This window comes from Equus caballus, chromosome 11, assembly GCF_041296265.1.
Source record: "Equus caballus isolate H_3958 breed thoroughbred chromosome 11, TB-T2T, whole genome shotgun sequence".
In the NCBI taxonomy this organism is placed as follows: Eukaryota; Metazoa; Chordata; class Mammalia; order Perissodactyla; family Equidae; genus Equus; species Equus caballus.
The window spans coordinates 46,590,738-46,605,842 of record NC_091694.1 but is presented as its reverse complement, the minus strand read 5'-3'; the positions used below and the strand labels follow the sequence as shown (position 1 = coordinate 46,605,842).

The window sequence follows — 15,105 nt, the reverse complement described above, 5'->3', positions numbered from 1 at the left end:
GTCATGTGCCAGCCACCAGGCATAGAACAGGCTGGCCAGGTCGGAAGGCCCTTCCCAAACGTTGCTTTTGTCAAGGAAAATCGAGGGCCAGAGTTTTCCAAGCAACAGCCCCAATTCTTTTTGTCCACTCAGAGAACCACAGACTGTTGCATAGCTTCCCGCCAGGAGGGTTATTATATTTCCACCAACTCTTAATTATCCATTGCTTTTGTGTATTGTCTAAAATAGGTCATTTCCCCCAAAACTGCACAGGGCCCTCTTTCCTGAAAGCCTGGCAGGTGAGTGATGGGGAAGATGGATTCATTTCACTCTCAGTCTGAACCAAATGGAATCAGGAAGCCAAATCCGAGGTGGAGCACTTTCATCACGCACCCGAAGGCCAACGTCAATCCCTTTCAGGTCATCTGCCATTCTGGATTATCCCCTGGACCACCATTTCCTTAGGAACGCAGGGAAGGGAGTGTGATCATCTGCTGAAAAACAATCCCAGGTTCTTCACATGTGTTTTTAACTCTCACAAGCCCTCCCTGAAGCTCAGCTGTCACCCCTTGGCCTTCCTCTAGGGCCTAGACAAAGGGGCCGGAGTGATCCCTTGGCTAAAACCCACCCTTTGAAGTCCTGCAGCATGATTGTGTCTCCCAGAAGGTCCAAGAACTCCTTGAAGGCTGGGCTCTCCTCATTATTCCCAAACAGCTCCTCCTCCAGGGTCTGAAAGAGAAACAGGAACAGGGGCAGGAATTAGGAAGAGCCTTCCTGGTGCCAAGGGAAGCAACGTGGTTGTCCAGATCCCTGGTCCCTTTCTTCCTTTCTCCCCAGACCCAACACATTCACCACCCAGTGGCTCTGTCCTCAACTGGAGGAAGGACCCACAGAGGCTCACTCAACAGAGCTGGGTTTTCAGGGCTGGTTAATAAGGACTTTCTATCTGGACAAAGGCTGCTGGTCAGTACAAAAATCAAAGCTGGAGCAAAGAGTTCTTACACTTGCTACCAAAAACACAATCTATAAATGAAAAGTCAATAGTTGGACTTTTGACAAAGGACTTGTATCTAGAATATATAAAGAACTCTCAAAACTCAATAGTAAACAAAACCACAATGAGATATCACTTTACACCCACTGGGATGGCTACAATCAAAATGAAACACAAGAAGTATGGGTGAGGATGTGGAAAATCAGAACCTTCATATACTGCTGGTGGGAATGTAAAATGGTGCTGTCTCTTTGGAAAACAGTCTGGTAATTCATCAAAAGGCTAAGCACAGAGGTGCCATATGACCCAGCAATTCCACTCCTAATAATATACCCAAGAGAAACCAAAACATAAGTCTACGCAAAACTGTACACGAATATTGATAGCAGCATTATTCATAATAACCCAAAAATGTCAACAACCAAAAGTCCATCAACTGACAAAGAGATAAACAGAATGTGGCGTGTCCATACAATGGAATGTAATTCCACCATGAAAAGGAATGAAGTGCTGATTCATGCTACAACATGGACAAAACTTGAAAACATTATGCTATGTGAATGAAGCCAGACACAAAGGACCATATAGTATGATTTATATGAAATGTCCAGAATGGGCAAATCCATAGAGACAGAAAGATTTGTGGTTGACAGGAGCTAGAGAGAATGGTGATGGGGAGTGAGCTAATGGGTATGGAGTTTCTTTTGGGGATGATGAAAATTTTCTGGCGTTAGATAGAGATGATAGTTGCACAACTCTCTGAATGTACCACAAGCCAGTGAATTGTATACTTTATTGAGATATAATTCACATACCACTGTGAACTGTATGGTATCTGAGTTATACCTCAATAAAATTGGTAGAAAAAATGTTTACACTTAATAATAAAAAAAAAAAGATCCAATTAGAAAATGGTCAAAAGACATGAACAGTCATTTCACCAAAGAAAATATACAGATGGCAAGTAAGCACCTGAAAAGATGTTCAACATCATTAAGCATTAGAGAAACGCAAACTGAAACCAGAATGAAGTATTACCACACATCTATCAGAATGACTAAAACAAAAAATAGTAACACCACAAAAGGCTGGCAAGGATGCAGAGAAAACAGATCTCTCATACACATTGCTGGTAGGAATGTAAAATGGGACAATCACCCCAGAAAACAGTTTGGCAGCTTCTTATAAAACTAAACATGTAATTACCATATAACCCAGCAACTGTGCTCCTAAGCAATTATCCCAGAGAAACGAAAACCTATGATCACTCAAAAACGTGTATACAAATGTTCATAGCAGCGTTATTCATAATAGCCAAAAACTGGAAACCACCCAGATGTCCCCCAATGGGTGATTGGTTAAACAGAGCAGGGTACATCCATACCATAGAATACTACTCACCAACACAAAGGAGACAACCATGGATATGCTCAAAGAACTTGCGTGAATCTCGCTGAGTGGAAAAAACCCAGCCCCCAAAGGTTATATACTGTATGATTCCATTTATACAACGTTTTTGAAATGACAAAGTTTTAGAAATTGTAGAACAGATTAGTGGTTGCCAGGGATTTGGGGACTGGAGTGGAAGGGAGCATGGAGGCAAGAGAGAGGCGGGCATGGTTATGAAAGGGCAACACAGCGATCCTTGTGGTGGTGGGGTTCTTCTGGATCTTAACTTTGGAACCTACACACATGATATAATTATATACAACGAAATACACCCCCCTAAAAACCGAGCACATGTAAAATGGGTAAATCTGACTAAGATCTGTGGATTGTATCAGTATCAGTAGCCTGGCTAGGATATTGTGTTCTACTTTTATAAGACATGACCTTTGAGGGAAACTGGGTAAAGGGTACACAAGATCTCTCTGTATTTTTTCTTACAACTTTGTATAAATCTACAAATATCTAAAAATAAAAAGTTAACTAACTTAAAAAAATAGAAAGCAAAGCTGAAAACAGTTGCAAGCTCTGCAACTGTGACAGGCTTGCAACACTGAGTGGTCCTCCCTGAGCAGTAGGCTCTGCCCACAGTGACAGGATCTGCAAACAGTTGAAGGCTCTGCAAACACCCACAGACAGCAACAAAACTGCAGACGACACAAAGACACTCCAGTCTGCGCACACTTCATGGGGAAAGTCTTCCATAAGTGATTCTTTAACACCTCCTTAACGCCTCCTTTACAACAAAAAAGAGCAGACCTCAGGTTCTATGTCTTCAAGAGGCAACAGAATCTAGCTAGATTTCAGTAACTTTGTTCTTTATAGTATTTCTTTTTAGAATTACCTTCATTTCACGTAAGTGATACTGATTTTCCAATTAGAGTAGTGACATAAAATTTCCTTTAAAAATGCTTTTAAGGTGAAAAAAACTTTTTAAAGAAAACATTAAGTAGTTAATAGGAAAGGTGTGATTAAAAAGTGTAATGGTGGCATACAGTGGAGCGAATAACAGGATCTTAGTTGTGGTTTGTGCATGTCTGAAGTTTGGGAAACACTGCTCGCTAACGGGGGTCTGCAAACTGTGGGCCAAGTCTGGCCTGCTGCTTGTTTTTATAAATAAAGTTTTATTGGAATACAGCCAGGCCAATTCATTTAGTATTGTCTACAGCTGCTTTTGCACTACAAAGGCAGGGTCAGCGCCTGCAACAGAGACAGTATGGTCTGTGAAGTCTAAAATATTTATTATCTGGCCCTTTACAGAAAATGTTTGCTGAACCCTGAGTATAGCACAGCAGGAAGGCATTGCAACTCTAGCCCACACACCGTTTGCCCCAGGTCATGAGGCCAGAGTGTCAGGGAACAGCTGCTTCCAGGCAACACACATCTTCTACTGGGAAAACAATCCAACTCATGCTCTGGGGTGTGCACCTCTCTCCAGGATTTACACCCAGCCTGGTATTAGCATCGTCTTATTTTTATACTGGCCTTGAGCTTGACCATGGACTCAGGGAGGGGGTCTTAGTCATCCCTGTATCCCCCACAGTGCTTAGCACAGTGCCTGACAAAGAGAGGAGTAAGGTGGGGCTTATTTATATCCGAAGACCAGCACAGGGCTTTCATGCAACAAATGTTCATATTAATTGCCCCCTTGGATACAGGTTTGCAAAACAACAATCTGCCGAGTTTTTTAAAAAAAGACTTTTATCTCGCCACACGCCCCCACCTCGCCTCGCAGCATCAGGTACATAAACAACACTCAGACTCCTTCTCAGAGGTAGATGGTTCACGTTCAATAATTATAACTTTGCTGGAACATGGGATTGTAATCACCTTATGAGATCTGCTTTGGTAAATTTCACAAGCAAAGGACTTTAATTGGGGGGTTATATTAGCAGAGCTGTACAAAATAAAAATGCAATATGTGAAAATAATTAGAGCGGCTACCTGAATAACCTCCCTGAAATTATAAGATTCATCTGTGTGGGTCTTTCAGCTCCTAAACTCTTCACTGTGTTTAAGTCTGTCTAAGTGAACACATGTCTCTGTGGGCTATTATCTTCAGACGAGGAAGTCAGCTATTAACTAGCCAAGAAAGACACTGTCAAGCAAAAAAAAACACAGATAATGTTGGAAGATGCGACCTACCATTAGCAGAGTCAAACTTTTAGTCATTAATTCACATAACAAAAAATTATGAGTGTATTTATGTAAAGTCACCATGCTAGGCTCTTAGATGATGCAAAGATGAAATGGGTGTGGACCCTTCTTTCAAACAACCCACGCGAGGAAACCGTGCGTTCAGCAGACCACTACTCAGGATGTTCATAAATGTTCACGGTAGGAGATACGGGAAGTTTGTGGTCAGACAAGTATGGGACATACTGAGTTCAACAAAGTCATAAAGAGTTCTTTACATTGGGGTTCCTTAGAGCCTTTAAAATGTTCCACAACTGACCTCCAACCAAGTCATTTGCTCACAGAGTACCTCATCAGTCTAGCGTCTCTCAGGACACACTTTGAGAAACATTATTCTAGTCAACTAACTCCAAAGCAGCATGTGCCACAAGAAACAGAAGAGGGTGAGCAGTGGTGTACTGATTAATTTTTAACAACCGGCTCTCCTAAGAGAGAAAACAGAAGCTCCGGGGTTTGCTGATTTCCGTGCCGTAAACACTTCCACCGTGGCTGATTTCAAGCTACCAACATGATGTCACTGAACTCAGAGCTGGGAAGAGATGCACACAAGTGGCTCCGGCACTCTACTGAAGTTTGGGGAGAAAAAGCTAAGTCCAAGCTGGGAGAATGGTGGGCAAGGAGAAAGCAGCTTGTGCTGATCCATTCCCTTCACCCAGTCTGACTTTTCTTCTGACCAACAGCCCAGAATTAAATATAAGGTAAGGTAGCCAGGAAGAATTAGAATTTACTGTATGAAAAACTACATTACCATTTAAAGAATTTGCAGGCTTTTTTGAGGAGTAGTCCTCCTTGAAGATTCTGCCTCCTCTAGTCTAATTTATATTTGAAATGTGATTGTTGTATTCAGAAAATGTAAGAGCCTAGTGCAGGGCTCCTGTGCTTGGGGGAGGGGAAAAGAGAGGCCCCAGTGAGAAACCACAGGATCTAGTGACCAGTAGGGATCTGTGGTGCTTACCTGCCTGGCTTTTTGATAAATGACCCCAAATTTGAATGTGTTGTTGACATCATGCTCATCGTAGGACACAATCATTTGGGAGGCCTGGAAAATGTGGGGAGAAAAAAAATCAGATGGTTTATTAACCTGGAGGTAAGGAAGGAAGCAAATTTTGGTGGAGGACATGTCCCCCTGATATGCAACATCCACACACGTCGAGGAAGAGAAAGGGTGAGGTCAGAAGCAGATGGTCAGGATGCAACTCCAAAGGTCTCAGCTGGTTCCCAGCACCACTCAGCTTCCCCCAGCAGTGGGCAAACCTCTGGATTACCATTCCAATCCCATCTGGATATGCCAGCCAAGGCGCAGGCACAGAGGGAGTCCAGCAGGACTCAGGGAATTAACTGTACCCCAGTGTTTTATCTGTGGTGTAAAAAGTGAAGCCAGGACCCCAAAACTGGTCAGTGAGGATGACGCCAGCTCTTATTCCACCCCTAATTAGCAGTACAATTTTGAGCAAGGCACTGCCCCTGCCCAGACTTCACTCCCCCTCATCCACAAAGTAAGAGGTCTACAAGGCGGACACACCCTAATACAATATGCAAAGAAAAAAAACCCTGAGTACTGCTTCTGCCTAATTTTCTATTGTTCTTCAAAAAGTTGGTGTCTGGGGATCAGAAACACTAAACTCTAATTTTGAATCTTCTGCTTTTACCTGTGTAGCTTTGAGTGAGCCACTTAACCTCTCTGGGCCTCAGTTTCCTCATCTGTTAAATGGAGATGTGTGGTTGTGAAGATTCAGTGAGACCAGGCACATAAAGTGCTGAGCACAGAGCAGCTATCATCATCATCATCTATGGAACCCTCCAGAAAGATCAGAGCTGAACCAGCTTGTTAGAGAAGATTTGGGTGCTAGTGGGATGTTCTCTGCAATAAAAAGGAGGCACTCCAGGCACACTTCCTTTTATGCAACAGGAAGAGCAAACCAAGCACGACCTGCTGACGGGACCATGTGGCCCGTGTTAGGTTGTCACCCACCATACAGCTCTGTGAGGCTGTCAGCCACCTGAGGGAATGGACGCTTCTCAGCTCCCCCTGGAAGAGCGTGGCTACCTGCCCCAGAGGGAACCCCCCACTCCCACCCAGGATGAGTCAAAGGCACGGCAGCTGTCCCACCAGGGAAGAGGCACCTGGCCACGGAGACCTTCCAAGGAAACTTCTAAACTCTGCGAATTTTAAAAATACACACAAACACACAACTCGGCCAGATGAACATCCCAGCCGGACTAAGCAGTGTTTCAAAAACAGAAAACATGAAAATACAGCTGCTCTTCCATTATTACCAAAGTCGGAGGCTTTCCAAGTTATAGAGAGAATTATGCAAATGAGCATCAGTGGGTTCTCTCAGTGGATGTGATTTGACAACAAAAATTGCCAAATTTGCGGTTAAGTTAGGCCCTTATGATGGGGTTTTAATGTCTGGTTAAACCTCACTAATTCAGCTTTAATGGTAAAGGAGGGGCAGTCTGAATGACAAGAAATGTTCAGTGCAAGGCAGCATATTACTGCTAAGCGCGTACAGATGCTCAGAGGGCTAAAAAGACACGTCTGAGAGGACTCCAGCACATTCTCTGTGCAGGAAAGGACACTGCCATTAGCTCAGCCACTGTGTAGGGATAAATAGAGAGCCGTGCCCAGTCACGAACATTTAAGGCGTTTGTTCCGGGGGTTCTGGATGTCGAGCCAGGACAGGGCCTCTCTTCCCCACCAAACATTTCACCTCACAGTTCCTGGTTGTCAGAATCGGGACTCAGGGAACGGACCAAACCAGCCCCAGCAAGCCTCAGCTGCCACAGTGTTGGCCCACAGTGGAAGAGAAGCACAGCTCTGCCTTCCATCTTCTCTCCAGACCGTGCTGGCTTAGAAAGAAGCAGCCGGTGCACTGGGCCTCTTCCTGTGACCAATTTAAAGCAACTCACTGTCCACAGGTGATTCAAGTCCTGTCACGTTGCTGTAGTCCTTGAGTGGGCTTGTTGGTTTGTTTTGTTATTAATGCTCCTTTGCCCACCCACACCCCCACATCAGAACTGGGGTCAAGATCAGTCCAGTCCTAAGGAAACCAATAACAGAGAAATAGCCAGTTTATTAACTAGGGCCAGGGAGGGGCTTGTAAGGCCTCGGAGCTGTGGTAACATTGGCTATGGGGAGCCACTCCAAAGGCTAGGAGTGGCCTTTTATTTCTTAGTGGGGTTCTGCCTTGTGCCCCCCTCACCCCTCCACGATGGCTGACCAGATGTGCATCTGCCCCCCAGCTGGAAGTACTCCCCACTCCAGCACTGGCCTCCGGGAGGTGAGACCGGAGTGAGGCGGGGAAGCGGCAACACTGCCACAGCTTTGCTGCCTCCACAGCAGCTGGGGATCAATTCATGGGGGCCAGAGCCTCAGGCACGGCCAAGGATGGGTTCTCAGTGGACCGGGTAATGAAGGGGTAGGCAGGGAGAGGGGCACATACGGAGCTTTATCACAGACACTCCACGAAACCCCACCAAGATGCAGAGAACTTTCCACAGAGCCACAGGTGTGCAAATTCGTGCCAAGCTGCAGAGCCATGGGTAAGGGGAGGAGTGAAGGTCCTCACCTTGGGGTACAGGACAGGGTTGAATTTCAGCCCCACTGCGTCGTCACAGAAAGCCTAAGCAGGAAGAGAGATGCACACAGTTCAGGGGCCATGTCCATGGCGAGCATCCGGGCTCCTCAGCCCACCAAGAGAAAGCGCATGGGATGCCAAGACCTGCAGGGTCCGGAGGCCTGGGGTCAAATCCTGGCTCTGCTACACACCAGTGTGTGGTCAGAAAAGTCAACTGACCTTCCTGGGGTTTCCTGACGAAGAGAGGCTACCAAAGTTTTCGGCCCAATTCTGTCTGGGATTCGCGCGCCCAGAATGCAGGTGCAACCAACCCAGCTGATCATCCCTCTCACCCCAGTCTGCTGCCTCAGTTGCCAGGTTCCCGGTACCCCAGAGCAGGGACATGGGTCACTCCACCAGCTGATGGCTCCTCACCTGAGGGGGTCCTCCGTCTAGATCAACAGCCTGGCCATCCTTCAGCCCAACTCTCCTCTGCTGTGAAGTCTCCTCGGCCACCCCCTCCCCTTCCTCCTCTGAAGCCCCACTCTCCATATCCAGCCCTGCCTTTCCATTTCTCTTGCCTCCTGAACTAGCTGTGAACTTGGGGGCAGACACTATGGATTATCCTGAGCAGCCTCAGCAGCCAGGATGAGATGAGGAGGATGTGGGGAAGACAGAGGTATCTGCCAACAGCCCTCCCCCTCCCCCATCCAGGAAGCAAAGGGCCAAGGAGCACAGTGGCCTTCCCCTCCCCAAGGGCAGAGCCCACCCAGGACAACCCTGCACCCCATCCCAGAGGCCAGCCCTGGGCTAAAAGAGGAAGTCACCTTCTCTCAGGGATCAGTTTTTACCTTTGCAATCTGAGGGACGCTGGGCAACTTGCTCAGTCCAGCCAATGGAATCCGCTCATGCACTGTCTTCACTTTGGACCTGCAAACAGAGAAAAGAACGTCCATGAAAAATGGAGTCAATGGGGAAGGTGGCTGAGAACACGCCAGGCCACAAGGCAGGGACCCTTGCTTCATGTCTCCCCCGAGGTCAGGTCTGTCGCATTTCACCCAACCCACGTGTTGGGCACCACACTCAAATGGTGGGAAAATGGAATCCTACTTAGGTACCCCTTGAGAGGAGGATACAGTCATGCACTTTATCTGAGGGAATACGTTCCAAGACCCCTAGTGGGTGCCTTAAACCTCAGATAGTACCAAACCCCACATATATACTACGGTTTTTTCCTCTACATACCTACCTATGATAAAGTTTAATTTATAAATTAGGCACAGTAAGAGATTAACAATAACTAATAAAATGGAACATTTATACCAATATACTGTCATAAAAGTTACCATCGATCTTAGCAACCTCAGCATATGATTTTTTTTCTTTGCTTATTAACTCGAGAGCTTTCACCTTTTCACTTAAAGGAACCAGTTTACGGCTTCTCTTTGGCATATATGAATTGCCAGCATCGCTGCTCTTGCACTTTGGGGCCATTATTAAATAAAAGAAGGGTTACTTGAGCACAAGCACTGCAAACTGCGACACAGCAACAGTCTATCTGATAACCCAGACGGCCATTGAGTGACTAACAGGTGGGTAACGTGTACAGCGTGGATACACTGGACAAAGGGGTGATTCACACCCTGGGTGGGAGGGAGCGGGATAGTGCAAGATTTCATCACACTACTCAGAATGTCATGCTATTTAAAACTTATGGACTCTTTATTTCTGGAATTTTCCATTTAATATTTTCAGACCTCGTTAGGCTGAGGTCTAACTCTGAAACCTCTGAAAGAGAAACCACAGATAAGGGGGAACTACTTTACTTAAAGAACCTGCCTGGTAAAGCTGTCTGCAACTGAAATACAGGAAATGCAAAGAGTCATCTTCAAGTCCACCATTATGTTTTGGTTTGTTTGTGGGTTTTCTCTTTTCCCAAAGAATTGGGCACAGCTTCTGAATATATTTGGGTTCTCACATGCAATTAAACCTTTATGAAAAAAAAAAATCTAATATCTGAAGATCTGGATTTGCTCAAAATATAAATGGGATGAAAGTTGCTTTATAAAAGGATTTACCATAAGACTAAATTTAGCCTGTTCCTCTGATTCATTTAGCACATTACGAAAGCACTGAATTTTACAGAATGCCTTTCTGCATCTGCTGAGATAATCACATGGTTTTTAATCTATTAACCTGGTGGATTACATTTCTGTTGAGCCATCTTTTCAAGCCATGGGTAAAACTTCACTTGCTTATGATGTATTATTTTTTCATATCCTGCTGAATTTGTTAATATTTTATTTAGAGTTTCACATCTATGTTCAATAGCAAAACTGGCCTTTTTTTTTTTTTTTAATTTACTTGTACATCCCTTGTCAGGTTTTGTTGTCAGATATTCTTCCAATCTCATAAAATTGCTGGGGAGCAATTTGTTGTATAACATAGGGATTTTCTGTTCCTTAAAGGTTTCCTAAAGCTCGTCAGTGAAATCTCTGGGCCTGCTGGGTTCTTTGTGGGAGGATACCTTTGGCTAACAATTCAGTTCTTTAATGGTGAAAGTGAAGTTATCTACTCCTTATCGTCAATTTTGGTAGTTTATTTTTTTCTATAAAATTATACATCAAATGCATTGATATCAAGTTCTTTGGGGTGTTCTCTTGGGGCTTCAGCTCTCTTTGTAGTTGTGTCCCTGCCTTCATGGCTGTAATACTATCCATTTGTATGTTTTCTCTATTTTCCTGAATCAGTCGTAGCTGAGGGTTATCTATTCTATTAATTTTTTCAAAGAGATAGCCTTTGGTTTTGTTAATCATCTCTACTCTTTTTTATTTTTTTTATTTTTTTGAGGAAGGTTAGCCGTGAGTTAACATCCGCTGCCAATCCTCCTCTTTTTTGCTGAGGAAGATTGGCCCTGAGCTAACATCTGTGCCCATCTTCCAGACTATTTTATATGTGGGACACCTACCACAGCATGGCTTGATGAGCGGTGCATAGATCTGCACCTGGGATTCCAACCGGCAAACGCCTGGACGCCAAAGGAGAGTGCGCCAACTTAACTGCTACACCACCGGGCCAGCCCCTCTATTCTTTATTTTTCCTTTCTATTGCACTAACTTGCTCTTGTCTTTTTTATTTCCTTCCTTCTATTTTCTTTGGGTTTTTTCTACTGTTCTTTTTCTAACTTCCTGACCTGTATGCTTGCTCATTTAATCTTTCATTTTTTTATGAAGACATTTAAAACTTTCTATCTTTCTCTAAGTACCACTTTACCTGCATCCCACACATCTTGATAGGCAGTCTTTTCATTGTCATTTAGTTCTAAATATTTTTCAGTTCTTTTGTGACTTCCCCTCTAGTGCACGAGTTATTTCAAAGGGTTCTCTTTTTTTTTTTTAACTTTCCAAATGTATGAGCTTCTTCCTTCAGTATTTTAATTGTTGATTTCTATCTTAATTTTCTTATATTCAGGGAACATAATCTGTATGATATTAATTACTTGAAATTTGTTGGCTTAATATATGGACTTTCTTTTTCATGTTCCATGTGGGCTTGAAAAGAATGTATTTTTTTTTCTTTTGTTGAGTTCAGGAATGTATGTTATGTGATCAAACTTGTTAACTGCATTGCTCAAATCTTCTATTTCCTCACAATTTTTTGTCGGCTTGGTCCATCAGTATCTGAGAGATGTTTCTGAAATCTCCCACCATAACTGAGGATTTGTCTACTTCTCCCTATATTCTTGTCACTTTTTTGCCTTTTTAAACTCAAGACTGTGTTACTAAGGGTAAGTTCACGACTATTAGATCTTCTGAGTGGACTGTTCTCTTTATCGTCACGTATCCTGAGGTCTCTGAGGGGGTCCCGTAAAAAATATCTTTCTCTGACCAGGTTACGAACAAATTCAGAAGCAAAACAGAAAAATTAAGAGTAAGGCAGTTGGGAGTTAAAATAACTCCTTTGTTACTGATAAAGGCCAAGGGGAAGCACACAGCTTAGAGTGAAGAGGAAATGGGTCTTCTAACTAAACCTCAGAATCAGCCACCCAGTCCCAAGCAGTGGGCAGGGGCAAGGCTCCTCTCGTGGGGTCTGCTCAGGTGGAGCGTTCACTTCTATTCATTCATTGTATCATCATTTATTACCCCTTTTATAGATGCTATTCATTCTTCATCTTTAAAATTTGAAATATATTTAAGTCATTTTGAAAGCGTACCACTATTCGCATTTCATCAACAGTAAATCCACCTTCATTGTTGATGTTTTTGGCTGTCTTTCTTAATGTCAGTTTTCCCTGGGTGTTTTGGAACATTCCACTCATTTTTCCCTACCCTCAGTGCAAGCACTCAGGTTCAGCTCCCATCAGGCTGTTGGTTCGCACAGCTCCGGGGGAACCCTTCGCATCGTGCAACCTGGTGGCCTGGATAATCACTTGTGACGATCACTGACTCACGGCAGCAGCCTGCTGACTCACCTTCCTACTTCTGGCCTTGCCTTCCCGCCACGCCATTCTCCTTACTCTAGCCAGTGATCATTCTACAAGCAAATCTGATCATGACATTTTCCTTTCAGGAGCTCTCCTACTGCTCAGAGGATAAAATACAAGTTCCTAGAAATAATCCATACAGGATTTAGCCTCTTCTGATCTCTCCGCGTGATCTCTCAACCTTACACACACTCACCCATATGCACATTCAGACACATTTCCACCTTCAAGCTCTTTTGAACTTCTCTTTCTCCCATACCATCGATCTTGGATCACCCTCACAAGAGTGTAATAATCCATGTCCATAAAAAGAAGATGAGTGAGAATGAGAACAGGAATAAGAATATCTGACACATTCTGACCGCTTTCTAGAGCCAGGTAATAAGATAAGAGCTTATTCTTCACGTCGTCTCTACCCCAAGAGAAAGTCCGGCACACGTTAGGCCTTGCTTGAACAAACACTAAATGAATAAATGAATTTCCTAATATTAACCATTTTTGCATTCCTAAAGGAACTCTTTCTTGGCTATAGTGAATTATTCTTTTAATAGATTGCTTGCATTTGAGTTGCTGGAACTGGCATTTTGTTTAGAATCTTTACTAAGATTGGCTCCTATTTTTTCTTTCTTTTTTTTTTTTTTTTTTGCATTTCATTGGTCTGATTTTTTCATGAGAATCTTTTAAGCATTGTTAAATTAATTGGGAAGTTTTCCATATTTTTCTTTTCTCTTAAATGGTTTAAATAGCATGAAATCTGTTCCTTACAAGTTTAAAATAACTATCTGCAAATGATCCAGATCTAGAAACTTTGGAGAGAGAATTCTTTGAGAACTTTTTCAATTTATTCTAGTTATTGATCTGGTAAGGTTTTTTTTTTACCTCCTGTTAAATTTGGTAATGTACACTTTCCTAGAAAGGCAACTGTTTCTTTTTTTTTCTTACAATGATTAAGATTTTGTATAGTCTGTTGAGATGTTGAGATGCTTTGAAATAAAGCTCGTTTTATCTTTTTTATGGAGGTAACTGGTTCATAACATTATATAAATATCAAGTATACATCACTGTATTTCAAATTCTGCATAGACTGCATCGTGTTCACCACCCAAAGACTAATTACGCTCCATCACAATACACACGGGCCCAGTCACCACTTTCACCCTCCTCTCTCCTCAAAAGGCGTCTGTTTCAAATAAAATTTCCAATATAATAGCATGGGTTGAACATAACATCTATTAACATCTATTAGCAGTTGTCTAATCTTCTTCACATCTGTGGTTATATGCCTTTTTCACTGCCTAATTTTGTGTATTTTTTGCTTTTTATCTACATTTCACTAGCTAGTTACCTGTTTTGTTACTGTTTTGTTCCCCAAAAGAAGTAGCCTAGATTTATTATCAAGTCTTGTGTTCTTTTTCTCATTTATTTGTTTCAGCTTTAATCTTTGTTAATTCCTTCCTCTTGCTTTCTTTAATGATAATATTGATAATAATAGCAGTTACTAGTGTTGAGTAGCTACAATGTATTGGGCTCGGGTACATAACAAGCATTCAAAAATTTTAAGGTAGACACTGCCATCACCATTTTACAGATGGAGAAACTGAGGCACAGAGAAGTTACTAACAACAATGACAACAACTTGCAAATATTCTTTCTTATTTAATAAGAAATTATTTAATGCAATTAATTTTCTTCTAAGTACAGCTCCGATCACAATCCATAAGTTTTTATACATAATATTATAAATGTCATTATTTTATAAATATTCTTTAACTCCAGCTTTGATTTCCTCTTTAGCCCAATAGTTATTTAAGAAAGCGTTAACATTGTTTATTTCTAAGCGGTTAAGTGGGTTTTTTAAACATGATTTTGTTATTAATTTCTAGTTTTATTGTCAAATTGTAAGCAAATACATCCAGCAAAGTGTCTGCTATTTGACATTTATTTAGATTTACTTTGTGGCTCAAAAGACTGGTTCCTAAATCTACCTGCTATCAAGAATTATCCGCAACATTTTTAAAAGTAGAAATTTTGCTTAACAATCCAATTTTTTTAAAAAAATGGAGTAAAGCTTATGAACAAAGAGTTAACAAAATAAATTCATGTGGTCCTTATAGAGAGAGATGCCCAACATAGTTCAATAAAATTACTGTAAATTTAAACCACACTAAAATACCATTCTCACCTATCAGATTGGCAAAAATCCAAGTGTTCAACAAAACATTCTGTTGGAGAGGCTTTGGGAAAATAGGCACTCTGATACATTACTGGTGAAAGTTCAGCTTTATACAGCTCCTACAGAAGGCAATGTGGCAATATCTATTAAAATACAAATGGCATTTATGTTTTGACCCAGCTATCTCACTTCTGAGAAATTCCTTTAATACATACAACTTGACATTTGTACAAGGTTATTCATTGCATTATTTGTGACACCAAAAGACTGACAA

At 42.4% G+C, this 15,105-nt stretch overlaps 1 protein-coding gene across 50 annotated transcripts in view; it reads right to left on the bottom strand.

The window, feature by feature from the left end:
- RAP1GAP2 (RAP1 GTPase activating protein 2) overlaps positions 1 to 15,105 on the bottom strand; it is a 211,614-nt gene that overhangs the window by 31,651 nt on the left and 164,858 nt on the right. For all 50 annotated transcript variants that reach the window (XR_011423419.1, XR_011423428.1, XR_011423417.1 and 47 more), the window contains 4 exons: positions 9,027 to 9,105; positions 8,188 to 8,241; positions 5,571 to 5,654; positions 608 to 708 (listed from right to left, as the gene is read on the bottom strand). Coding sequence is in view for 34 of the 50 variants with exons in the window: in XM_023653248.2 (XP_023509016.1) it covers positions 608 to 708; positions 5,571 to 5,654; positions 8,188 to 8,241; positions 9,027 to 9,105 (318 nt within the window). In the remaining 16 variants the exon portion in view is untranslated. The remainder of the gene's footprint in view (positions 1 to 607; positions 709 to 5,570; positions 5,655 to 8,187; positions 8,242 to 9,026; positions 9,106 to 15,105) is intronic.